At 43.7% G+C, this 27,671-nt stretch overlaps 1 protein-coding gene and 1 pseudogene across 2 annotated transcripts; both read right to left on the bottom strand.

Annotated features, from left to right (window-relative positions):
- Positions 1–1,068: 1,068 nt before the first annotated feature.
- LOC135232602 (cathepsin G-like) lies at positions 1,069–5,663 on the bottom strand. 2 transcript variants are annotated; one of them, XR_010323145.1, is made up of 3 exons: positions 4,610–5,663; positions 2,999–3,146; positions 1,069–1,538 (listed from the first exon to the last, which is right to left on the bottom strand). XR_010323145.1 is itself a non-coding variant. In XM_064292364.1 (3 exons), exons 1-3 carry the CDS (start codon positions 4,662–4,664, stop codon positions 1,383–1,385), a joined length of 297 nt encoding a protein of 98 aa, XP_064148434.1. In that variant the 5' UTR covers positions 4,665–5,663; the 3' UTR covers positions 1,069–1,382. The 2 variants fall into 2 exon arrangements, 1 of the variants encoding a protein (XP_064148434.1); XM_064292364.1 differs by having other exon boundaries at positions 2,999–3,084.
- An 8,633-nt stretch (positions 5,664–14,296) lies between these two features.
- Positions 14,297–27,650, bottom strand: LOC100660275 (granzyme H-like; annotated as a pseudogene).
- Between the last annotated feature and the right edge of the window lie 21 nt (positions 27,651–27,671).

Here is a 27,671-nt window from a genome sequence, read left to right as displayed (position 1 = left end):
TCAGTGCAGCTTGGACTTCTTCCTTTAGTACCCTAGGTTTTTGATCGTATGCTACCTCCTGAAATGGTTGAACGTCAACCAGTACTTTTGGGTACAGAGACTCTGTGTATTCCTTCCATCTTTTTTTTTTTTTTTTAATAGCAGTTTAGATGAAGGATTACAGAACAAGTTAGCCTCTTGTTAAACAGTTAATGTGCATACTGTTTTGTGACATTGGCTGCCAACCCCAGGACATGTCAACACTCTCCCCTTCTCAACCTTGGGTTCCCCATTACCAGCTTTCCTGTCCCCTCCTACCTTCTTGTCCCTGGGCTGGTGTGCCCATTCAGTCTTGTTTTGTTTATAGGCCTGTCTAATCTTTGACTGAAGGGTGAACCTCAGGAGTGACTTCAGTACTGAGTTAAAAGTGTATACGGGGGCCATACTCTCGGCATTTCTCCAATCTGTCAGACAAGTAAGTCTGGAATTTTTTTTTTTTTTTTTTTGTGAGTTAGAATTTTGTTCTACATTTTTCTCCAGCTGTGTCTGAGACCTTCTATTGTGATCCTGGTCTGAGCAGTTGGTAGTTGTAGCCGGGTGCAATCTAGTTTTGCTGGACTCAGTTGGGTGAAGGCTGTAGTACTTGGGGCCCTTTAGTCCTTTGGACTAATCTTTCCCTTGTGTTTTTGGTTTTCTTCTTTCTCCCTTGCTCCAGATGGTGTGAGGCCAGTGTAATATTTTAGATGGCTGCTCACAAGCTTTTAAGTCCCCAGAAGCTACACACCAAAGTAGGATTTAGAACATTTTCTTTCTTAACTATGTTTAGGGCCAGCTCTTTTGCCGGGATTGAGTCTGAACTCCTCTAAGAAGGTGGGGCCTCTTTCCCAGGAGAGCTTCTTCCCTCCTTCGGGCCATCCATTCTCCTCAGTTTACTGTCTCCCCTGCCTCCCCAGATGCATTAAGGAGTGGTAGAAGAGCATATCTCTCCCAGGTCAGGGCTTTTTCAACCCTACCAAAGATTCTCCCTGCCGGATATTAAAGCATACTTTAATTAAAAACATGTGCTATTGGTGTACATAAGCACAGGTAGACAAAGGGGACAGAATTGAAATTTCATGAAAAGTTCCACTTTAATATATAATAATGGTGGCATCTCAAATAATTGGAAAACAGTGAAGTTTTAAGAGATGGGCAGAGGCAGGGGAGAAATGGAAGAGGAGGAAGCAAGAAACAGTTGAAATGGGAACAGAGGTCTACCTGTTGCACATTTATTGTGCACTGAATGGTGTTCTATGAATAAACAAGAATTCTGTTATTTTCACTCTAGACATGGACATTTATTAAGGCTATGGCACTGTCCCCACCATTTGCCACCCCAAGGAAGAAGAGTCAGTCTTCTCAGTTTAACCCTGCTGTTTGAAGCGTCTCATTGTTCTGTTTATCCAGGAAAAGAAGCTTGAGATCCTGATGAAGACTGCTGGAGGGGTCCCACTTAGTTTTCCATAAGAGACGATGCCCTGGGCCACGTTGTTGCACACGAGGGGGCCCCCGGCATCCCCCTGTGGACAGAGAGAAGAAAGGGACTGAGCCATGCCCACCCGCTCCAAGGCCTATCCCTAAACCTTAAGCTCTCAGAAAGTAGCCAGTCTCCTCTAATTGAGCTTGAGGTGAGGGAAGTGGTGCAGAAGGCCAGCCTCTGGATCTTTCCATCATCGTGCTTGCTATCTCTATTTCCAACCAAAGCCACATTTACAAGTGCTGGCTATGCTTACTGTCTCCAGCCCAATGCAAGCCAAGGTGCTTTCACCTACCGCAGGAAAACTGCATGTAAATGTGTGGTCAGATGCTCCTCATATTCCCCAGGGGGCCCTCCCCGCACTCTGTTCTGGCCCCCAGGCTGAGGACGTGGGGAAGTAGTCTGTTCCTACTACTCCAGTTCTGCCCAGGCCCCTCTGTCCCAAGGCCATGTTGGCAGATGTCTGAATCCTTACCAGGAAGACAGACTTCTGCTCTCTTGGGTTTCCCACACAAATCTGCAATCGGTCAGTATAGAAACTGAAGCGAATGCGGCACTCCTTAGCTGTCTCCACTCCTAGCTGCATGTCCTGGAGTGTGCTTGTTCTCCTGTTCAGGCCAACCAGGCCCCAGCCGACTGCAGTGAACAAGGCACCAGGCCTCAGTCTGGCCCGGGTCTGAGGCAGAGCCACAGGTCTCACAGCTTCATTTTGTCTGGCTCTAGTCTCCAGCTGGCAGGAAGAGTACAGGTATTCATGCCAGCTGGAGCCCCAGCCAAGGGCTTGGGGTCTGTTGCTGTGGACTCCCGCTTCACCCCACGCCCCTATCACCACCTTGGGTGATGCCTCTGCTTCCTCCTCCACAGTCCCAGGACACAGTGGAGTTGCCTCCATGGAAGGGGCCCACTAGGTGTGGGCGAACCACAGGGTCAGGCAACTGGTACCTGCAGCAACATGATGTCGTTCCAGTTGGTCTGAGAATTATATTCAGGGTGGGGGATGGTTCTGAACACAGGGATGTGCTGCTGGGTGCTTTCTAGCCCCTGAATGTTGGGGGCCCCTAAGATGACATTTATGAGGCTGCAAAGGAAAGGTGGTCTAAAGGTAAGTGTGAGTCACAAGTGCTACAGTCTTCCAGCTCTGCAGGGCAGGTGGACAGCCCAGAGCAGGTAGGACACAGCTGAGGGGAAATAGGATGGCCCTGGGGCTGAGCTACTCCGTGTCTCTGCTTTTTCTCAGCCCTAAATTTGGGATTATAGGGACACAGTGACCTTAAAGTTTGCTTCCCCAAATTAAATTGAGCCCCACCTCCACCTCTTTTTATTTTCCAACCATGTGTTCCTTTTTCCCTCAGGAGTGCCATTTTGCACTGACCTGTCCCTTTCTGCCAAGACTTACTGGGTCTCTTTTTCATCCTTTTATTGCCACAACCCTGCTTTCGCATGGCTCCTCTGATGAGCTCTTTTGGGCCCTGTGTTACTGGCTGCCTCAGAGGGACTCCTCACCTTCCCAGGCAGTGAGCTGCTGTCAACACAAAGTCTTCTCGCACCAGGAAACCTCCACAAATGTTTACGCCAGCTGGAGTCAAAATCTGAAGATAAACCATATAGGGGTGGGAGTGGGGCCTGGCCTCTTGGCCTCCGATGATTTTCCCTGGAAGAAAGCATTTGGCATAAATCTTGTGCTCCCTAAACCTGCAGTGTGGCACCAGACTAGTGGCTCCAAGATTGGCGGGGGTGGGGGGGTGTGTTGGAGAAGAGATGATGCAGTAGGGGGAGGGAGGAGTTGGAAATTGGTGGTGAGAACTGGGGTCTGCAGTCTGCAGGGCACCAGACACTGGGAGTGGGCTCCAGGGCTCTGCAGGAAGCACTGCTGGCTTGAAGGGAGACTCATCCTCCTTCCCAGATCTACTCCCCCCACCTCCTGAAAAAAGGGGAGAACAATCTTTGGTCTAGGCAAGGCCAACTTCAGCCTCATATATCAAGGATATTTGCTCTGCGGTCAAGATCAACATCTGGAGGCCTCTGGAACGGGCTGTCCTTGGAATTTTCTGGTAGTTTCTTCCTCAGGGAAGATCCAGATCCTTCTGAGTCCAGCTATTGCCAGCTCATGACCATCAAGGGATTTGTTTCTAAGGACCTGGACATGAGCTAATGGGACTGTTATTTTTGTATCCTTATCTCCTTGGCTTTGATGCTTGGACTGCAGAGTGAATTTACACAGCACATTTATATAGCACTCACTACATGCTGAACACTATTCCAAGAGCTTTATGTACAGTAATTTAACCCTCATAGAAACTCTACGGGGTAGGTATCAATATTATCCCTGTTTTATAGATGATGAAACTGAGAAACTGTGAATTTAAATAACTTTTTTAAAGATACAGAATTAGAAAGTGACCAAGGCAGATTCATAGCCAGGCAGACTGAATTCAGAGTCTATGCTCCTGACCACTATATAGTGGTTATTTGTTAGGTGGGTTGGGTCAGGGTGAGGAAGGGAAGGGCAGGTCTGTACATTGAACTTACCTAAACCACTGGTAACTATTGGGGAAGATGAGTGCGGTCAAAGGCCTGGAATGCAAGAAGATGTGGGAAGTAGACCTGAGGTGTCTTTACTGTGAGAGTGTTGGGGCCTTTGGGCCTGTGAGCTCACCAAATCTGAAGCAAAGTGGGCTTTGGGCTACTTTCCTGGCAGAGCTGAGAGACTTAGACTAAGAACAGCATAAAACTGCAATTAGCAACTGTGTCCTCCTATGAACACAGAGATACTTCCACCATGTCACACACTGCATATAAGCATGTTTTTCTCGGATTAGAGAAAGAAGGGATTTCATTGCTTCTCATTTCTAGCTTCCCTACTTTCACCAGAATTCTGTGACCTTCTTAAAAATGACTATCCTCAGATGACAAGGACATGACCCAGGGGAGGGAGAAAACTGACTTGGCCTCCTAGGGAAGGGCATTCCATTCACATTGATTTTCTATTCAGCTTTAGACTTCAGAAAGTTGCTGGAATGAAACAAGGCCAGGATATGTCTAAGGATGTGGCCAGAGGTACCTGGAGACACCATAAGAAGGGCTTTAAACCCTGGGGGGAGGATGGTCACTCACCTGCTCTAGTCCCAGGGGGTAGAAGAAAGACCAACAGGATCAGGAGTGGCTGCATCTTCCCTGGATGGCTACTTGGTCAGTTGCTGCTTGTGTTTCTGCCTGCTTGACTTTTAGCCCCAAAGAGAGGAAGGAAGGGGAGGAGCAATTGGGAATCCACAGTCCCATTCTCCTATTGGAGCGATAGGTTTCATCACCCTAGGCTGGCCAAGAGGTTCCCCACCAACTGCCAGTGATCTGGGCGAAGACAGAATAATCCAAGCAAACATCGTGATCTCCCACACAATTTCTGAGTCAAGGCTGACAGCAGAAACAGGGACCCAGGGCAACCAGAACGGGGGTTTGGGGCACCTTCTCCCAGAACCCTAAACCCACTAAGTTTAATAATATCCCCAACAATGCATGAAAGCTGGAGGCTGCCTACGTACTCCCATTTCCATTCCTCCAGGATTAGAGCTTCAGTTCTTTGGAACTTTAGGGGTTCTTAAAATGATTGCAAGATTCCTGGATTGCTTATTCATTTCTAATTAATAAGAGTTCGATAAGTGTGCATAAAAGATGGGTGGGTTATAGAATGAGGATACCAAGACAAAGTCAAAGGGGGCAAAAGAGGACCTTTAGCCCAAAGCCATCTTGCTGAGAACCCCGCTGTTCCCACTTGTTCCTAGAAGTTGTCAAGGCAGATTGCGTAGCTGTTTTCCCTGAGTGGAGGGTGCTGCCAGAAAAAAGAAAAGAGAGAACCAAGGCTCATCCACTGATAATTACTTTTTCAGGTCACTTAAACCTTGACAAACACTCATTGAAAACTATACACAGTTGAAAAATTTTACTTTGTTTCCTACCCATGTGAAAACTCCCTTCTTTAGGTGCTAGAAGATTCCCTGCACACAGAAAAGGCCTAGTGACTTGATTTTGTTGAGAGTTGTCAGACCCTGGCTGGAAAACGTCTAAGATCATCCTTCAACCATCAATACAAGAGTCTAGTCAACCTAATCCCAATTTTCTGCCTCAGGAGTGATGGCCTCGAAGAATAAGAAATGTCATTGCTGTGCCAAAGGCAAAGAACTATACCATTCAGCACTGGAACAAAGGCATACAAATCCTATCCTGTAGATTAAGTAGCACAATGTGTTGTTAGATACACTTAAAAAACATTTACAAGATTCTGTATATGCACAGAAAAACATAATTTGGTATAATTTTTGCAAAAATAACAACATTGAAGATCCACACAATTCTCAATATTTTATGAAGTATAATAGACTCACTTCAAAATCTTATGAGAGGAAGTTAAGGTCCCTCTCCTCATATATAATATACACATTTTTTTCATTTAATTTCAGAGCTACACAAAACTTAATCCTTCTCTAGTATCTCCTCTAAGACTGCAACTTCATGATATTTCATTATGGGTCTGAAAATGAATATGCAGAAAAATGGGGGAAAAGAGAAAATATAATAATTTTATTAGTGCCTTAGCATATGGAGCAATTTTAATATATTAATTTTTTTTATTAGAGAATTCTGGTTTCTATTAACAGTGACCTAGGATTTAATGCCAACCTTCCCACTAAAACCAACCAAAAACGAAGCTGTTTAAAAAACCTAAAAACCTTAAAGTCTCAAATAACAGCTAAGGCAGAAATGATTATCAGGTCAAAATTGAAAGAAAATGGGATGCCAGTTAGGAAAGGGAGCATAGAAGCAGGTTCTGTTTTGAGGGAATTCCTGAACTCACAAAACTTGAACTTCTGCTTTGATTACCATATAAGGTGAAGGGTATAGAAATCAAAGACCAAAACTCAAACAAGTAGTTCTAACTGAGACCTTCCCCACAGTAAACTGGGGCCTAAAAAGTTTATAACCTCAAAATAGCAAAGGAGAGAGACCATGCCCTTAGTCCTTGCAAGTAATTGCATGGAAGAATTGAATTACCTGAACTTTTCATGGAATCTTAAACCTCGAACTTACATGAATGTGGTTATGAATGGTCCCTTGAGGTACCTGGCAGAAGCAAATGCAAATCTGGAGGGAATCACCATAATCACACTTAAGAATTATTTTTTAATTAAAATGACATTCACATAGTCAAAGATAAATCAGCACACCAAGAAATAAGATAACTTGAACAAGAAACAACAGAAAATAAAAATAGCCCAAAGTCTTTAATTATTGGAATAATCCAATAAAGATTATCTAAAAATATATACTTAATATGTTTAATGAAATTTTTAAAAGTTTAAAATAGCTGCAGGGAACATTACAAAAAATGACATAACTTTCAAAAATAACAAAATACAACTTCTGAAAGTGAAATTTGTAATAATCAAACTTAAAGTCACAGTGGATGGCTTTAATAACAGACTGGACAAAGATGCAGAATTACTAACCTGAAATAGGTCAGAAAAAGTGTCATTAACCATAGCACAGAAAGGCAAAAGGATAAAACACACAGAGGTGATAGAATAAGAAGTTCAAACATACGTTCAGTTGGAGTTCTAGGAGGAGAAAAGAGAGAAATAGAGAACAGGAAAAGAGGCAACATTTAATGAGATTAAAAAAAAAAACTTATGAAAAACACGCGATTAGAGGGTCACAAAGATAAGCAAATCTCAAAAAGAATAATAAAAATACATCCATATATAAGTATGTCATAGAGAAATGGTGGAAACCCAAAGAAAAAGAATATTAAGACAAACCAGAGAAAAAAAATGATTATAGTATTCCCTTGGTATCTGCAGAGGATTGATTCCAGGGCCCCAGTGGATACCAAAATCCATGGCTTCTCAAGTCCCTTGTATAAGATGGTGTAGTATTTGCCTATACCCTACAAACATCCTCCTGTATACTTTAAATCATCCCTAGATTACTTACAATATCTAATACAATGTAAATGTTATATGAATAGTTGTTTCATCACAATTGAAGACTCGTTCTGGAAGGTAGCCTTTCTCTTTTCTGAGTTTCTTGAGCTGTTCTGGGAATGACGATGCTGCCTGGACATCAGCCTATGCCAATTCGCCAGTGATCTTGAAGTTCTGGAGGCTGTAGCGCTATACAGAGCTAGCCAGCTATCACTTAAAAAAAAAAAAAATTACTAGCCTTAAACTCCTTCCTCTCACTCTCCTCAACACCCTCACACTTAGCCTTTGAGGGATTGCCTTGAACTTCATTGTTTTTTAGGAGCCATTTTTTCACAGAAACAAAGGGTACACATAACACAAATAGCAAAGGAACGAGAAGCAAGGTGAACAATGTTCAGACCAGTGTTGGAGAGAGACTGAGAATCTGTGAAATGGTGGGAGGCCTCAGCAGAGTATGCCTGCCTACACATCTATTCATTTGTGTGGATTCAGCATAATGCTTGCCATGTAGCCAGTTCAAGTTTTAGTCTTTGGGACTTTCTCCCCCCCATGCCCCCGCCACGAGTATTTTCCATTTGTGATTGGTTGAATCTGAGGATGCAGAACCTGAGTCTTCAAAGGAATGATAGACAGATTAATAGATTCTCAACAGTAGCAACAGAAACCAGAGATAGAGGGATGAACTACTAAAAGAGCTAAAAAATAAAAAAATGTTAATCTAGAGTGTTATATCAGGAATTTTTTTTTTTTTTTTTTTTTTAGGAATGAGGCAAAACGATACCTTCAGAAAAACACAAACTACATTAAAAGAAAAATTTAAGAGAGGTAATTTTTTTTTTTTTTTAGTGCACATATTGTTTTATGACATTGGTTAAGAACCCCACCACAGGTCAACGCCGTCTCTTCTCGACTTTGGATTTCCTGTCCCCTCCTGCCTTCTAGTCGTTGCCCCTGGGCTGGCATGCCCATTTAGTCTTGTTTTGTTTTGTTGGCCTGTCTAATCCTTGGCTGAAGGATGAACCTCAGGAGTGACTTCATTACGAAGCTAAAAGCTTGTCCAGGGGTCATACTCTCAGGTTTCTCCAGTTTCTGTCAGGCCACTAAGTTGGCTCTTTTTTTGTGAGTTAGAATTTTGCTCTACATTTTCCTCCAGCTCTGTCCAGGACCCTTTACTGTGATCCCCATCAGACCAGTTAGTGGTGGTAGCCAGGCACCATCCAGTTGTACTGGACTCGGTCTGGTGGAGGCCCCGGTAGTTGTGGATCATTAGTCCTTTGGACTAATCTTTCCCTTGTATCTTGAGTTTTTGTCTTTAGGGAAATAGAAAATTTGAAGGGAGGTAGAAGGCCTGCTATGCAAGAAAGAATAAAGAACAAAGAAAGTAACAAATACATGGCTAGATCTAAACAAACACTGGTGACATAAAACAACATCTTTTATATTTTAAAATACGTAGAATTAAAATGCAAGACGGCTATAGCAAATAAGTTGAAAGGGTGGTAAATTGAATTATTCTAATGACTTTGTATTTGGCACAGTGGTTAAGAACTTGACTGCTAACCAAGAGGTAGGCAGTTCAAATCTACCAGCTGCTCCTTGGAAACTGTTTTGAGGCAGTTCCACTCTCTCCTATAGGGTAGCTATGAGCCCAAATTGACTCCACGGCAATGGGTTTGGTGTACAGGTAATAAATTTGCATTTTCTGGGAGGAAATTAAAGTTATTCCTTAACTTCAGATTTTGATTAATTAAGGATGAATGTTGTAATTTCTTTAAAAACTACTAAAATAATAGAAATGTAGTCTGTAGCTTCCAAGCTAGGGCAGGGAAAAAATGAGATGATTAAAAATATATTTAATCAGTCCAAAAGGCAAAGAAATAAAGAATATTTGGGTAAACATAAAAATAAGATGATAAATGAAGGCCTAAGTATATCCATAATTACATTAAATAGTTACAGAAAAATATTTTTAAACAGGAGAAAAAATCTTACTGCATGGTGTTTAAAATAAGTATCTATTTTTTTGAAAAAAGGGTTAAAGAAAGATTAAAAGTAAAAAAAAATGCCATGCAAACACTAACCCATAAAAGCTGGTATAGCATAACCCGGAAGCCAAATGGCCAATAAATGTATGAAAAGTTCCTCACTCTTGTTAGATGCTAGAGAACCACAGATTTATATTACAGCAAACAGTTACAGCCACCAGACTGGTCCTTTCTTCATGCAGATATGTACTTTCCAGAAACTCATACACATTTCTACCAGATATATGTACAAGAAATTCATAGTAGCATTATTCATCATAGCCTCAAACTAGAAACATTTGGAAGATCCATCAAGAAAAGCATGAATAATTAAATTGTGGAATATTCATATAATGGAATATTGCATGGCAATGAAAATAAATGAAATACTGCAACATGCAACTACATAAATAAATCTTACAGTGTTAAACAAAAGAAGCAAGAACCCAAAAGACTGCATTCAGTAGGATTCTATTCCTTAAAAAGTTCAAAACTAGGTAAAATGAAACTATGTTGCATAGGGATGCTTACATAGGTGGGAAAAGCATAATGAAAAACAAGTAGTTATCGCAAAAGTCAGGACAGTGGTTTACTCTGTGAGTTGGAGGACAGAGACAGCATTTTTATGAGGAAGAGAAATACGAGACGTTTCTGGACTGTTGATCATGTTCTATTTCTTGACATAAATTGTGGTTGTTGCCGGTTGCCTTATAATTATTCTTTGAACTGTACGTTTCTGTTTTGTGTACTTTTCACGTGTGCTATATTTTATTATTATCTGTGTATCTATATATATTTAAGTCTGGTTGTCAGACAGTGTAGAGGGAACATTTGGATGCGGAGGTACATATATTGGAGCAGATAGAGGCACATTTTTTCACTGCTTTTATTTTCTACTTTAATAAAACATTAGTGATATTTGAACAAATAAGACTGATATGTTTCACAATATCTACGGTTGGCTGCATCTACTTTTGACTGTTTTATTACATTTCTGTCAGTTACTTTTTTTTTTTTCTCTCCTCTGCGATGTTGGGACACTAAGGGTAGAATGTTTCCCATTTCCCGGGGTCCCCATAAGCCATCAACAATGCAAATCCTCTGGGCAGGCAGTTACCAGCAGTTGCTGGGTCACTTCCCCTCCCTCCCTGTGATGCTACTCTAGTCAGCAACCACTTCTACTTCCTCCTGGCTTTGTAGGAGACCAGTGTGCTACTGAGGCAATCTGGACGTCCTCAAGGTTGCCCTAATGTCAGGCTTAGAAGGGCATTTTCGAAGTTTCTTGGGAAGCTTCTACTGATGAGTTTGTGATTGCTTTATGACTCTGCAGTGACGTGAGAAAGGCTCTGGTACCAAGGTGCCGGCTCTGGGAGAAGGCTGTGCCAGAGCCATGGTCTTCCCACTACACGTTTGCGGGGAGCAAGACACTTTCCCCCAAAGCTGGCCTGAGCTGTTGTCTCTTTAGGGAAGGGTGCTAGGCAGGTGACAAAAAAAGGGCTAAACTCTTGGGGGCCGGCGGAGGGGGTTTGCTTTGCTGTCACAAAGCCCCTGGAATCTGCATAAAATCTTCACAGGAGGATAGTTAGAGGGAAAGAGGCACCCTGGAAGCCCTGGATGTGGCAGAGCAGGATTTGAAAAAAAGACTCAAAGTCCTCAGTATTTCCTGGTGGAAAAACTTACATCTGAGATGGAGCAGCTTCCCCTGGGGCCCATGAGAAAAAGGTGGCAGCAGATATGTTCCCTGAGGTGCTCTTCCAAAAATTCTCATACAATCTAAGTATTCAACAACAGGAGAATGGTAATATAAATTGTGATATATTCATGGGATGAAATGCTATCTAGCTATTCAAATCATCATGTTTTAGAAGACTATTTAACTGCATAGGGAAATTTTTATCACCTAATACAGGGACAGTATGAGTCAGAATCAATTCAACAGCAATGTTTTTTTTTGTTGTTGTTGTTCTTGTTAATATTCAGCAGAAAAAGTAGAAAGTAAAACCATATATACAATTTGACACTGATCCTGTTAAAAAGGCAAAACCAGACAACAACCTTACATGACACTTATTTTCACCTTTGTATTTTTCCTTTTTTTTTTCTGTAATGCAAATGTATTCATTTTATAAGTAGAAAAAAAAAGTTGAAACTATCATCCTTATCAACAATAAATATTAAGCACTGTGGTAGAGATGAGTTAGCAGTTTAGCAAAACAGTTCCCTTTTCTTCCAGGGGACATGGGTGAACTACATTGCCCAGCCTCACTTGAGGTTGTGTGGCTGTGTGACTACTGTAACAAATGGAGTGAGTGGAAATGAGGTGTGTACCTTCCTGATCTGGCCCATAAGACACTCCCATGATGGAAATTGTCTAGGCTCTTTCCTTGCCATGGGGAACTTGGAAGTCATCTATAGGGCACTGAGCCTGGGTCCCTTTATCATGACTGACCATGTAATTTATTGCCCAAACTGGGACATTTGGAAGTAAAAGGGGATGCTATTCATCAGGAACACTCATTTTGGGCTGTGTGTCAGAAGAAAATAAACTTCTATTGTGTTGTGGTTGTTGTTGTTAGTTGCCATTGAGTTGATTATGACTCATGGTGACCCCATGTATGTAGAGTAGAACTACTTCATAGAGTTTTTAAAGCCGTGACCTGTCAAAAGCAGATCACCAGGCCTGTCTTCTGAGGTGCCTCTGGGTGGGTTTGAACCACTTATCTTTGGGCTAATACTCGAGGGCTTGACTGTTCGTGTAACCCAGGAACCCTCTATGTTGTTAGTCACTGAAATTTTGAGATTTGTCTTTTAGAGTAGTTAGGGTTATCTTAACTAGTACATGTACCAATTTACTTAAGCTTATCTTTCTCTGACATGGTGTATTTAAAAAATAAAATGATTTTAATAATCATAAAATAAAAAATTGAAAAATTAAAAAATAGGAGAAGAAAATGTCAGCTTTAATCCTATTACCCCAACTGACCACTGTTAAAATAGATGAATTTCCTTGTTATTTCTTTCTATGTATATTTTTCTATTAGTGTCTCTACAATATATTTAGATTTGAATCCTATGTTGCTGTTATCTTTAGGTGCCGTTGGATTGGTGCTGACTCATAGAGACCCTATGTACAATAGAATGAAACATCGTTTTAATTACTCAACACAAAATTTTCCCTCATTTTGCAAAAAATCTATTGAAACCCTACTGCTGTCGAGTTGATTCCGACTCATAGCGACCCCACAGGTTTTCCAAGGCTGTAAATCTCTACGGAAGCAGACTGCCATGTCTTTCTGCCGCTGAGCTGCTGGTGGTTTCCAACCACCAACCTTCTGGTCAATCAGTTTAACCCCTTAAAAATCTATTAGTGAATATTATTTTAGAATGTCACTAATATTTAATAAACAAGGCTTCCAATGATCTAAATAATACATACAAGCTGCAAAAAACTAGGAAAATAGATATGTAGAAAGAAAAAAAACTTTAAAAGGCAAATATGTGCATAAGCAAAAATTTGCTTGTAGTATATATATGGCTCTATAACCATTTTTTATAACCTTTTTTTTAACTTAAACATACCTGCTGAACATTCCCCCCGTGACAAAATGTAGTTTTATATATTAACTTTAAAAGATTCCATACAGTTCAATTGTATGTAACTTTTTAAAAGCTCATTTCCAAATTTGAGTCCCTGGGTGGTGCACTTAACACACTCTGGCCAAAAGGTTGAAAGTTCCAGTCCACCCAGAGTTGCCTCTGAAGAAAGGTCTGGAGATCTACTTCCAAAAAAATCAGTCACTGAAAAGCCTATGAAGTACAGTTCTACTCTGACACACATGGGATTGCCGTGAGTGGAAATCAACTCAACAGCAGCTGGTTTTTCTACTGATAGATGGATGGTAAAGTGGTACTTTCCAGTACATCACCCTTGTTGGAACCCTTTGGCTCACAGGCTGCCATAACCGAGGTTGCCAGCAGGGGGAGCCTGAACACAGAAGCCCAGACAGGCTGAAAAGGGCCTAGGATGCTGAGTGACTGAACACTTGGGGGATGCTGGAAGGATAGAGGGACTGAGCTGGCTTTGCCCAGGTGAGACATGGGACCTGGCTCCTCCAGTAGGAATCAGGTGGGCTGGCAGTCCAGGTCTGGCTGAGATAAGCAAGAGAGGAGAATCCACATCAGGCTTTGGGATGACAGAGGTGCTGGCTCAAAACAGGGTGGACTGGAAGGGAAGGGGGCTGGTGACCAGGGATACTCAGATGGAAAATAGGGACTGGTTTGTGAAGATGAGCCAGGGAGAAAGGAGGTGGGGTGAGCTCAGTGCTGAGTCCAGGCAGGGCAGGGAAAAAGGCCCTGGGTGAGGCTGAGGAGCATCATGGGAACAGCTCAACCTCCTGAACTACAGACTGTCCTGGTTGTGGAAGAAGCCTGTCCCCAGAGGCCTGGAAACAAGAAACTGAGTGCCCATGGATCATGGGTCCCTTGAGTTATCCTCCTCCCACTGCCTTACTTTGCTCTCTGCTAAATTGTTGAGGATTGGTGAAGGCGGTTGGCTTAGAGTAAGTTGCTAAAGGGAAGTTCTTAAAGACCAGAGAGGTTCATTTTGGGGGAGAAACCATTGTACTTTTGTAATGGAGTTCAGACTCAACTCTGGCAGAGGGTTCAACAGAAGAGAGGTGTAGTTGAGAAGTTGATGAGAAGCTATGCAGCATAAAGTTTAGAGAGGAGGAAGCAAAACTCAAAGAATTTAGAGTGGAGGGCTGCCTGGAGTAGGGTTGTTGCATATTGAAAGTGGTTCAATGAATACAAAAATAATTTTTGTTCTAGAGATCCATTTATTATGGCCTGAGTTCCCCACCCCTATGGAATTCTTGCCACAGCCCCAGAAAAGATGATTAGTCACAGAGGAAGCTCAGTCTGATGCCTGCTTTTAGAGCGCTTCATCGTTCTCTTGATCCAAGGCAGGAAGTGTGAGACCTTCGTGAAGACTCCTGGAGGTGTTCCACTTTCGCGTGCAGAGGAGAAAATACCCTGGGGCATGTTCTTACACACAAGGGGGCCCCTGGAATCCCCCTGTGGATAGAGAAGGGAAGGGCTGTGCTGGGCCTTGTTCTGGTCCTGCAATCCCTGCCGTCCTGGCCCTGTGCTTTCCAAGAAGGCAGGGGTGGGGGTGATAGGGGGCTGAGTGTATGAAACTGAACCTTCCCTTAGTTCCAGTGCTTCAGCCTGGCCATGACTATCCTCCCCAGCTTCGCCCAGCCCAAGCCTTTCTCTGAAATCCTCAGGAATACTCTGTTGATAAAGGGGCTGGGGATGATTGATACCCTCCCCTATCCTGCACCTTCACCCTCACCCCTGGTCCATCCAGAGGAAGAAAGACTAGAGGCTGGATACTTGGAGGCACTAGCCTGTTTATGCTCTCAGGCTGAGGGAATGACAACATGGCCTCTCCCACACCCCAGACCTCCACCAAGTTCTGTCTCCCTGGAGCCTATCTAGGTAGATGTTGGAAACTGACCTTGAAACCGGTCTTCTTCTCCTTTTGGTCCCCCACACATATCTCGGCAGCTCTATTGTAATAGTTGGGGAAGAGGGACTCACATTTCTGGTCCTCCTGCACAATCAGTGACACCTCGTGCAGTGTGGTGGTTGAAGTGCCCACCGAGACTTGGCCCCAGCCGGCCACACTGCACACCTGCCCTGACTTTACCTGAGACCCTTTCCCAGACAGTTGGAGTGGGCGCACAGCTGCAGTCCTTTGGGCCTTTGTCTCCAGCTGATGAGGAGAGACAAGAAAGTCCCAGTCAGCAATAGCCTGCTGGGCCTGGAGGCTCTGACAGGCTGCACTGTCTTGCTGCTTCTCCAAGGCCCTGGGACTAGTCAAGTAAGCCAGGGTAGGAAGGTAAGAAGGGCAGGGGTCATGGTGGGAGGAGAAACTCCCTGGACCCAGAGTGCAAGGAGCAGCAGAGATGTGTGCCTCACCTGTAGCAGCATGATATCGTTGGAAAGAGTGCTCTTATTATAGTCTGGGTGGCGGATGACTCTTCTCACAGCAATGTGCTGCTGGGTCTTTTCCTGCTCCTTGATGTTGTGAGCCCCCAAGATGACATTTATGGAGCTGCACAGAAAGCAGAGTGGGGCGTCTCATAGAAGCTGTAGCTGGGAGCTGGGAAGAGCAGGGGACAGCCGGGGCAGGGCAGGACTGCTGCGGAGGGGAAATGGAGGGGATGGGAGTCCCTGGGCCTGAGCTCGCCGTGCCCTCTGCTTCTCAACAGCATTGAGGGTATGTGTTCCTGGAACTCTCTTTCACCCTCAGGCAATATCAGGAAATAGCTCACTCTAGTACATGCTTTCAACCTCTACTCTCTGCCTTATTTGGCCAGTGTGGTCCCTCTCTGACCTGTTCCACTTGTCCCAACCTCTGACTCTCTGACCCCAAAACTTAACCTGTCATATTTTTCACCCTTTCGTTACCTGGTCCTGCTCTCAGATGGTTCCTCTGATGAGATATCTTGCGCCTGTGTTACACAGAGCCTGGGAAGCTCCCCTGAGCTACAGTTCTGGGGAAAGAGGTCCCTGCTGGGGTCTCGGGAGGTATGGGATGGTTGCTGCTCCTCACCTCCCACAGCAGTGAGCCGCCGTCAGGACAAAGTCCTCTCACACCAGGACACCACCGCACCTCTTCTGGCGCCCCTGTTGCAGAAACTGTAGAAACACCATGCAGGGGCGAGAGTGGAGCTTGGCTTCCTGGCCCCCGATGATCTCCCCTGAAAGAAAAGCCTGGAAGATAGGGTGACTGGGGGTGGCTGTGGTGAGGAGTGTAGGCTTCCTACATGGTGACTGACGAGGTTGACAGTGCTCTGCAGACGCTGGGATGAGTCCTCCTGGGTTCTACAAGCAGCACTCCTTACTGGCAGAGTGACCTTTCCTCACTCTCAAGCTTCAGATGGCCCCTCTTAGAAAGGGGACAAGACTTGTTGTCTACTTCCTAATTTAGGCACATGAGTGGAGGGGACAGGGCCTGTCTTCAAGATAGCGGAGCCCCAGAAAATCCTGAATAGGAGTTCCCCAATTCCTTCTTTTTAGTGAGTTTCCTGATACCTCTGAGCCTCTGCTAATGTCCAAGTTGGTGTCATTTTCTGGTAACCTATCCATGAGTTTATAGAGTTGGATTTTCAAAACTTCTCATGTCCCACAGTGCCTAACACATCCTAGCTGGTCAGTAAATCTATTTTTGGCTGCATGCATGAATGGTTCCCAATTAGCCTTTGGATGAGGTTTGGTATGTGTGGTGCTGGTAGGATTCAAGGCCAAGGAGATGTTGGGGAGTGGGCTGCAAAGGCAGTGGAGTGGCCAAGGGCTGGGAAGGCAGGGGAGGTAGAGAAGCTGACTGATAGTGGGTTGCAAAGGAGTCCAGACAATATGAGATCTTTGAGATCAGTTGTGCTCCTGAAATCAATTGTAAACTGACCTTCTTTCCTGGGCAAGAGTGAACAACTCAACTGAAGAAGGGAGAAATAGTTTAACACCTACTACTACAGCCCTGGAAACACTGGTGCCACAGTGGCTAAGAGCCACGTGGCTGCTAACCAAAAGGTTGGCGGTCCAAATCCACCAGGCACTCCTTGGAAACCATATGGGTCATGTCTACTCTGTCCTATAGGGTCGCTATGAGTAGAAATCAACTCGATCACAACGGGTTTGGTTTGGCTTTTTTTTTACTGCAGCCCTGTGTGTCTGAGCTGCCTTTTCCTGGGATGGAGTAAGGGATTTTAATTACTTATCTTAATATCCCTGCCAAATGCCTTTCTAAGAAGAGCCCACTTTACCAATGCTAAGGAAAAGCTGAGGAGAGGCTAATACCTACTAAACCTTTCTTCTTGCCATGCTTGCCAAGTGTCTATCCAGCATCAGGCTGGTTAGTTTGGGCTTAGGATGAAAGCTGCTGTTCAGAAAGCTCATTGGTCAGACTGAGGGAAATTCCTGATGAGCACTGAGCAGAAGGGCCAGGAGTACAGGGGATTTCATCAGATGGTCTCAGGATCCTGGGATGGGGAGGGTCACTCACCTGCTCCAGCTCCACGGGGCAGGAGAAAGGCCAGCAGGAGTGGGAGCAGCTGCATCTTCCCAGGAAGGCCACCCAGGTTAGAGCTGCTGGTGTCTTCCTCCTCCTCGACATAAAATATCTGGAGGGCAACAAAGAGGGGCAGGCTCAGTAACCTCAGACTCCACACACAGGCTTGTGCTCCTCCGGTTTGGTTGGGTGTCATCATACAAGGTGGTTTGTTGAAGTTCTCTGGCTTAGATTAGGTGAGAACAGTGCTGCTACCACATTTGTACCCACTGCTGCTAAGCTGCAAACAGAAAACAAGAATAAAGAAGAAAGTGGAGGCTGCTGAGGCTGTGGCAGTTCCACAGTTGCTGGAACCACAGAAGCCTACATCTCTTGGTGATTGAACTAAAAAGGTTCTACTTCCTTTATTCCACAATTTTGAACAAAATTCCAGGACTCAGTATTCACTGCGCCAAAAAGTAAAAGTGAAACAACCCAGCAGGGAGGCACAGTCACCCCTAGCAGGAGGGATGAAGGGAGTAGGCAGTGTTATCAGAGCGCCCAGTCACAGGGCAGAATTGGTGACATGCCGGGTGGGCTGGAGCCATCGGGGTGGGGGTGGGAAGGTAGGGTGGGTGCCCTCATTCACCTGTGCCTCTCAGTGGCTTGGCCCAGCAGGGAATTGCTGGAGAAAAGAATTTGCGTAATGCAGTCTTCATCACAGAGCACAGCAGTGTACAGTTTGGAAAGAGAGAAATAAAAAATAAAATGAAAAACTTTGCAGCAGAGAAACTTGATAAGCACCACCTCAGTCAGGTGATCAAGGTCAACATCAACAGTGATAAGCCATATTGATAGTATATATGCCTGATGTAACATGATGAAAATGGCACTTTACACATTTGGGGCCTTCCTCCCTAAAACCCATAACTCCAGTCAAACGATAAGAAAAACATCAGACAAATCCCAATAGAGGGACATTTTACAAAATACCTGACGAGTATTCTTCAAAACTGTCAAGGTCAGTAGAAACAAGGATAGTCTAAGAAACTGTCACAGCCAAGAGGAACCTAAGGAGACAGAAGACCAAATGTAATGTAGTATTCTGAGCAAAGGATTTGGATAAACATTTCACCAAAGAGCACATTCAAATGGCCACCAAACACATGAAAAGATGCTCAATGTCATTATCCATCAGAGATGCAAATCCAAACTACAATGAGATAACATTACACTTCTGCTAGGATGGTTAAGATAATAATAAAAAAAATCAGAAAATAACAAATGTTGGTGAAGATGTGGGGAAATTCGAATCCTTATCTGTTGCTGATGGGAATGCAAAATGATAGAGCCCTTGTGGAAAACAGTGTGGCAGTTCCTCAAAAAGCTAAAAATAGAACTACCATATTACCCAGAAATTCCATTCCTAGATATATACCCCAAAGACTTGAAAACAGAGACTCAGACAAAGACTTGTACACCAGTGTTCATTGCAGCACTACTCGCAATAGCTGAAAGGTAGAAACAAACTAAATCCCCATCAACAGATGAATGGATAAACAAAATATGGTACATACATACAATGGAATACTACTCAGCCAGTAGGAGAAACAAAGTCTTGATAATGCTACAGTATGTATGGAGCTTGTAGACGTTATGCTGAGTGAACTAAGTCAGTCACAAACAAAATGTACAAGTATTATATGGCCTTACTTATATAAAAAGACAGGAAAAGGCAAATGTATAGAGACTAAAGTTTATTAGAGATTAGTAAGTGTGAGAGGGAGAGGGTAAGAGAGGGTGGCTAACAGTATGGAAATGCCTTACTGATTAAGGGTATGGTTGCACAGCCAATTATTGTAATTTGTGTTAAGAAGTTGTACACCTGTAAAAAGTTGAATTGGCAAAAGTTGTGTGATAGGTATATTTACAACAATGACAAAAAAAAAGAGTAGCTGCTGAGGTTGCTTATGTACAAAACACTTGATGGGATTTGGTTCCTTGATTTGGAGGTTTAGGGTCATGGTTTCATGGGACATCCCAGTTCATTGGCTTAATAATGTGTTTAGTGCTTCTCCTGATTGAGGTAGCCACAGAGACTGGCAAACCCAAGATCAGCAGGTCAGACAGCAGGGCTCTTGCTCACAGGCTGCAAAGACCAATGAATCCCAAGATCAACAGGCAAGATGGCAAGTAAGCTGCTAGTTCAAGTCCCAAGAACAAGAGGTCAGACAAACAAGAGCCAGCTGCAGTATCCAGAGTGAGCAAAAGTCCTCGAGCTTTGCCAGAAAGTCCACTTATATTTGATGCAGGCCACACCCCCAAGGAAACTTCCTTTCAACTGATTGGCTACTCACAGCAGATTCTAACATGGGGGTGATCACATTATATTGAATCTAATCACAGAAGTGATCATATCATCATATGACCTCCAAACTACAATATAACTGCCAAACCACTGAGAATTATAGCGCAGCAAAGTTGACACACAACCTTAATGATCACAGATTCTACAAAGGAATCCTGATCAAAAGGTGAAAAATGCAGAACAGAATTTCAAATCCTCATGGACTCCAGGCTTTCTGGAGCCATTAAGACTGGATGAACCCCTGAAATGTTTCCCTAAGATAACCTTTAAACTTTGAACCAAAATTATCCTCTAAAGTCTTCTTAAAACCAAACAATAGCTTAGTTTAAGTAATAAAAAATGTCTGCCTTGAGCATTATGCTCTTTTAAGAACTATCTATACGGGATCAAATTGACAACAGCAACTTGAAAGCTTAAATAGGAACCTTAGGGAGCAAGTGAGTTTATGTTAATGGGGAAGGAACAACTCAGAAAAGGAGGGTGAGAATGGCTACACAACTCAAAGAATGTAATCAATGTCACTGAATTGGATATGTAGAAATTGTTGGTATATGCTTTACTGTGTACATTCTCAACAACAACAATAAATAAAATTAAAAATATGTATCTGGGGAAACTGGGTGTGGTATGTATGGGAACTCTCTTAGAATTGTGTTCACAATTTTTTTTTTTTTTTTTTGGGTAAACCTGAAACAGTTCTAATACTTACATTTATTTTAAAAATCCCATAAGTGAAAAAATCCCTGGTGGGGAATAATGTTTCTTATATAATATTAGCTAAAAAATAAGTTTGCTATCTTTTACATTGCAGAATTCCATTTTAATTGTAAAAATATTATTTTCATAGGAATAAAAACCAAATCAAGTCTGTTGCCGTAGAACCTATTTCAACTCATAGCAACCCGATAAGACAGGGTAGAACTGCCCTATAGAGTTTCCAAGGAGTGCCTGGTGGATACAAACTGCCAACCTTTTGGTTAGCAGCCATAGCACTTAACCACTATGCCACCAGGGTTTCTTTTCATGGGAAAAATCTGAAAAACACACCAAAATTTTAATGGTAGATTGTTACTGGTCATTTCATTTATTTATTTAGTTAGTTTGCTTAATTTTTAATACATATGAATAAAACAATAAATGTTGTTTAGTAATGTATACTTAATAAAAAAAAAACATTGGGAAATGCTTATAATGTTTTATGTTTAGTGATAAAATACAGTACCTCAAAAAGTATATACAGAATTTCAACTTTTCTAGATGATCTCAGCAGAGGGTTTGATTCAAAACAATCTTTGGAGTATACAATTTTGTGAGTGTGTATGCATATATATAAACATACACATACAAAGTATATATACATATATATGCATACATATATATACATATGTATGCATATATATGTATATATACAGCCATATAATGTACACTTATGCGTACAGAGTGTGTGTGTGTATATATATGATATATATACACACATACTACGACAATAGTACAATTGTTGAATCTAGGTGGTGGGCAAACACATGTTCATTGTACTCGTCTTTTAACTTCTAAGTGTGATTTAAATTTTCATAGTAAATACCACAAAAATGATCTCTTTCCAGGAGACTGAGCAACAGGGCTGTATACATGTTACTCTGTTCAAAGGATATGCAAGGTGTTTTACATGTCACCTTATTTATTCCCCATAATTTGTGATGGTGTCATTAACAACTTGTCATCTTACAGATGAGAAACCAGGCTCAGACACATCAAGTAGCTTACCCAAGGTCATATATGGTTAGGGGAGTGGAACCTTGACAAGCTGCAAACTTTTCATCATTGAACTCTTGGAAATGGTGGAAGCAGACATCAGCTCATGAAAAGCAGAGTTGTCAGAAAGTGGGTGATGGTGAGCCTGGAAGCTTCCTCTCCAGGAGTTGTCTGAGCAGAGGCTAGAAAGCCCTTTGGATGGAAGGCTGGAAAGTCATCATGGGATCAATGTCAATGACCTTGTAGGTGTCCAACTCTTTTAGTTGTCTTGGCTGTTGGGAAGTCTGAACTCCAGCCCTGGCACGATGGTAACTGGCCCTGTGACATACGGTGGGCGTTCCTCCTTTCTGGGCTTCAGTTTTCTCTTTCATTAAAGGAGGATGTAGGCCTACAACACTTTTTTTCAAACTTTTTAGCCACATACTACATTCCTCTAAATAAAGGCAACATCTAAGCCAAAAATGTAGGTATTAAGTTTGTCACCTTTTGAAATACATAATTTTAACCTTTTACTCTCTGCATATTCTTTTTTTCATGCTGAAAACCATGTTATTATTTTTATGCCTCATCAATTTATTTTTAGGATCAGAACCAGAAGCTGTATGATGCCAGGTCCTTTTCTTTTATTGGTTAAATGTTCAAGGGATTATGCTTTAGAGCACTTTTAAGGATAAAGAGATGAAAAGGAAGCTCTTTGAGGATAACAGGATCACAGAGAGAAATACTTCTCCAATGTTAAAGAAGTATAATGGGATGTATGTGCTGGGGCAGTGAGAGGGAAGTGTTAACTCATCCCTGAAGCCCATGCTTAGCTCTGTAGCAGTGCCCACACTGTGGACAGGCCTCTGAGGGCCTGTGTCTCTGGTTATGCCTGGTGAGGTTGGTAGGGCCCAGGGCGGTCTAGTGAGAAATTGAGCATAATGGCCTGAAAAATCCAGGACTTTCCTCCATTTTTCAGGTACTACTTTGGGCAGGCCTCAGTAATGACTGGAATTCAATTTCAAACCAGTCCAGGCTTAGAATCTGACCCAGTTATATTTAGGGAAAAAGTGGTAAGTTTTTAATATCTGAGTTTGTGTTCCAAGGTTCATATCCATTGCATGAAAATATAATAATGGCAGGCCTGTTCAAGTTGCGCATCCATACCGCCTTCCACCCTCTCTCTTAGATGGTAGCTTCCCTGAGCCTGAACAGGATTAGAAAATCTCTAAATCATTCTAAACCCCATAACCAACAGTTTTCAGGCCTAATGTGATCATGCACACAAAAACTCTAGCACGTAACTTAAATACAATTCAAATGCATAGTCTTATTTTCAAAACAATATGATTTTCATTCTTGTGGAGTTTAAACCCAGACTCAGGCCTAGCAACTTACCCCAGGAAAGGGATGTGGGTAAATCAGATGAAGCTACATCAATTCTGTGATGACGGTGAGGTTTTGCTGTATCCCCAGTGCCTTGTGCATAGTAGTTGCCCAGTGAGTATTGATGTACTGATTGATGGAAAAAATGGTGCTTTCTAATCCAGCTATGAAGAGAAGGCCTGTCTTACTTAAGAGGTTGTTATAGCCCAGGGGGCTCAGGCTGCTAAAGGACCTATCAGTTGCTCGACTCTGAGCCCAAGAAGGGCACTGTCTGGATGAGAAGGGCTGACATACCTTGCCCAGGTGAAAAGTATAGCCTTGAGATCTGGAGACACATCTTGCCTTTCCTGTCCCCCATGGACAAAGCAGAAGATGGGCTTGCAGCCCAAATCTACCTGAGAGGAATAGCACAGAGAAGAATGCCTGCTGGGACTTCACAGGACTCTGGGAGTCTGAACTGTGGAGGTGAAGGAGAGGCTGGCCCAGACCAAGATGAAAGAGTACCTTGCTGGTCACTCAGGGCTACACGAGGATGGGCCACCTGGAGACCAGAGTCTGCACTGGGCTTTGGGCCCAAGACAGGGCTGAGACAGGCACCTCAGCGGGGCCTAAGGGTACTGAAGGGCCTTCCTGGAACTTTCAGCTTCTAAGAAATTTCAGCTTTCATTCTGCCAGCTGTTCATATGTGGGGAGGCAGCCCTGCATAATGTGTTATTGTTGTTATTGTTAGCTGCCGTGTCAGCCTTGGCTCATGGCAACCCTACGATTAGTTGCCATCTCCAGGATCAGCTGCTGATCAGACCATTGCGATCCATAAAGTTTTCATTGGCTGATTTTTAGGAGTAGATTGCCAGGCCTTTCTTCCAGTATGTCTTAGTCCAGAGGCTCTGTTGGCATCTGTTCAGCATCATAGCAACATGCAAGCCTCCCTTTACAGACGGGTGGTGGTCTACAGATGGTTGGTGGCTGTGCTTTTGCTGGAAGTCAAACAAAAGTCTCCTGCATGAAAGGTAAGAGTTCTACTACTGAAGCACCAATGCCTCACACTGAGAGAGCTATACCTTTCTAAATGCCTTCACCTGTTTCCCCGCCCATAGGGTAGGGAAGTGGCCCTCTACCTCTACTGGGTCCTTTAAGGTGATCCCCTTTTCAAATCTGGATACTTTTCCTTTTTTGCCAACTGGTACTGGGAGATGGGTGGGACAGAGGTGTGCAGGGTGGAATGAGGTAAGAGGCGATATGAACAAGATAAGAGGTTTGTCTAGAGAGGGCCATCTTTTCCAGAGGCAGTGTCTGCCTTTTACTGGAGGAGCTTAGACTCAGCCTGGCAGGGAGACCAGGCCCTGGGAAGGTGCATTTGAGAGGAGTTGGGTATTAACACAGCATTACTTTTTTTATTCTAGAGGTGGGAAGGGGGTATGCTGAAGGGGAAAGTATATAAATGTGAACAGATGGCTGATGGACACACAGTTGTCACCTATTGCATGCTGTTCAATATATAAATAAAGAATCAATTATGTTACTCTAGAGATGAAGTTTATTAAGGCCCTGTCAGCCCCCACACCACTTTCCTGTCCCTCTTTCTCTTTTCTCCCATCCCATGTAGCTCTGCTCCAGAGAAGATGGACAGACCAACCCTAGAGGCACCTTAGTCTGTTCCCTGCAGTTTGAAGTCTCTCATTGTTTTTTTTATCCAGCTCAGATAGCTCGAGATCCTGGTGTAGACTTGTGGAGGTTTCCCCTCTCTATTTCCAAAGGAGACGATGCCCTGGGCCACATTGTTACATATGAGAGGACCCCCAGAATCCCCCTGTGAAAGAAGAGGAAAAAGGACTGTGTTGGATCTCCTCCTGGTCCTGTCCTCCCGTCATTCTAGGATGGGTGGTCTCTGTCCTGGGCCTGTGTGTGTGAGAGCAGGAGCAGGACCTACCTCTGGACCTCCCTCAGTCCCTGACAATTCTCCCCAGTCAACCAATTCCTTCCCTGGCCTCCCCTCCTCTCCCAGAAACACTTCGGCCACAAAGTGGCTATGTGAGAGTCCACTTCCTATTTCCTCCAGGGAGAAAGGCCCAGAGATTGGGTTGATGGAAAGGCTGAGCACCTGGGTATGTAACCTGTTCCTATTACTACAAATCTTCAAAGCTCCCCTGTGCCCAAGGCTGGGCATGAAGATGCTGGTGATCCTACCTTAAAAGGAGACTTGCTCTTTTTCGGGTCCCCCACACAAATCTGGGTGGCATTGTTGTAAAGGTTTTTGTAATGAGAGATGCATTTTTCATCCTTTTGGACTTCAAGCTCTACCTCATGCAGTTTGACTGTGGTCTTGTTCACTTTGATGAACCCCCAGCCAGCCACACTGCACACCTGCCCTGGGTTCACCCACACTCTCTTCTGGGGTAGACTGAGGATGCTCACCACCATACTCAAGTGGGCTTTTCTCTCCAGCTGGAGGGGAGAGGGAAGGAATTCTAAACACAATCATGGAGCCACACTTCTTCCTTTCATGGCTCTGGGACAAATGAAGAGGTCATATTGGGAAACAGGAAAGGGAAGGAGTCATGGTGATGCAAAAATCCCTGGGTTAAAATACATATACAAGAGCCAGTGGAACCCTGTGCCATACCTGCAGTAACATGATGTCATTGGAATAAGTCTTCTCATTGTAGGTTTTGTAGGGGATGGCTCTTCTCACGGGGATGTGCTGTTGGGTCTTTTCCTTCTCTTTGATGTTGTGGGCTCCCAGGATGACATTTATTGAGCTGCACAGAGAACAGAGTTGGGGGAAAGGTGGGGAGTGACAAGAGCTACAACCTGGGAGCTGGGAAGAGCAGAGGACCGCTGGGACAGGGCAAGACTGCACCTGAGGGAGTTCAGTGGTTGGAGGCCCTATGGGCTGGGTGACTCTGTGTCCTCTGCTTCTTGGCAGCCCAAGATGGATAGCAGTTCTTGAAACAGATGTGGGGCACTCAGTCATGCACAGGGTTTGGCTATCTCCATGCAAAACTGTGATTTTCTCAAATTTGCACTCTGGGCCCCAGGGTACAACCTTGATCTCCTCCCATGCTGCCTTTGGTCAGCTTGTTCCTTCTCTGCTCATCAGGCCACTTGCATTTACCTGCCTCTCTCTCCCCAGAACTTACCTGTCCTGTTTTATTTCTCTCATCCCTGTTTTCAGGTGGTTCCTTGGAAGAGCCCCTTTGTGTTACTAAGTGACCCAGGTCTGCAATCCTTGAGGAGTGGATTCCACATAAGGTGTCTAGAGAAGGATGGGGATCCATGCACTGATACTCACTTTCCCCAGCAGTGAGCTGCTGTCATCACAAAGTCTTTCTGCACAAGGAAGCCCCCACATGTTTTTGTCTCTGGAGTCTGGATCCGAAGAAACGCCATGTAGGGACGAGAGTGAGGCTTGGCTTCATGGCCCCCAATGATCTCCCCTGAAATAAAAATTCTACCCTGTCTGGTATGCTCATCGAGCCCAGGGTGTATATCTGTCTTATGGTTACAGAAAGAATGAAATGGGGAGACTGGGGTAAAGGAGAGAAGGAGTTGGATTAGGGTGTATATAACAGGGGCTACAGTAGCCATCAGCAACCAAGAAGTGGATCTGTGGGGCTTTTTGTGCAGCATTTCTGGCTTTCAGTGACCCACAGGACTCAGATTCCCCCTCTAACAATGAGAAGGACAGTCCTTGTTCATTTTCTGCTTCACACATGTATATTGATGGGCAGGATTTGTGTTTGGAACAAGCAGTTAAGTCCTAGTGGATACTGGAAAATCCTCTACCTGAAGTTCCCTGGGTCCTCTGGCCCCTCTTTTTTCCCCGAGCCCCACAGAAGTGCTGCTGGTTTGTAATATTCTGATCCTGAGCTCAAGATGATTTTTATCTGCCAGGGCCTGATACATAATAGGTGGCCTGTCAAAGCCATTGTACCCATCTGTGACTGAAAAATTACCAGGGGAAGGACTTGAGGCTGAGCCAAGGCAAAAATAAGTGTTAAGGGGACCAAGATTTCACTAACTCTGCGATCAGCTGGGTCCTGGTCTTCTTTCCCGGGCAGCACTGAATGATAAAGCTTGTAGAAGAGGGCAGAGTCCGAGTGTAGATTTTAAGATATTGAGTTAGAAAGTTGGTGAGTCTTACACTGATTATAGAAAACATCCCCCTTTTCCAAGTTGCCCTTTCCTGGGGAATTAAATTATTTGTCATTCCCAGCTTTCAACCTTCTTCTGGATGCCTTTATAAAGGAACTTACTTTCCAGATGACAAGGTTAGGGCCTGAGGATGGGGTAGTACCATTGACCCTTATGGAAAACAGCCTTCTGACCTGCCATCCCTACTGACATCCATCTAGCTTCAATTTTTTTGGTCTTTGTATGAGATTGGACCTGGAGTTCAGAAAGTTCCTGGGGATGGATCAGGGCCAGGATGCATGAGTGTAACAAGAGGGCTATGCCAATGTGAGGTGGGGCTATGCCTCTTAGGGTAGGGATTGTCACTCACCTGCCTTATTCCTGGAGGGCAGAAGAAAAGCCAACAGTAGCAGGAATAGCCACATATTCCCAGGATGGTTTCTCAGGTCAGAGCTGCTGGCACTTCCTTCTCGTTATCTTTTAATACCCCGTGTTTTCCTGTGGT

Source organism: Loxodonta africana, chromosome 10, assembly GCF_030014295.1.
Source record: "Loxodonta africana isolate mLoxAfr1 chromosome 10, mLoxAfr1.hap2, whole genome shotgun sequence".
In the NCBI taxonomy this organism is placed as follows: Eukaryota; Metazoa; Chordata; class Mammalia; order Proboscidea; family Elephantidae; genus Loxodonta; species Loxodonta africana.
The sequence above is the reverse complement of the archived record's forward strand: the minus strand, read 5'-3'. Positions and strand labels throughout refer to the sequence as shown.

Bases quoted from the DNA above. Each gene is read 5' to 3' on its own strand.
- LOC135232602 (XM_064292364.1), bottom strand. From the start codon at position 4,664: ATGCAGCCACTCCTGATCCTGTTGGTCTTTCTTCTACCCCCTGGGACT. The intron at 3,085-4,609 runs GTGAGTGACCAT...GTTTATCTTCAG, and splicing joins ACCCCCTGGGACTAGAGCAG to ATTTTGACTCCAGCTGGCGT. The intron at 1,539-2,998 runs GTGAGGAGTCCC...CTCTGTCCACAG, and splicing joins GCAGCTCACTGCCTGGGAAG to GGGGATGCCGGGGGCCCCCT.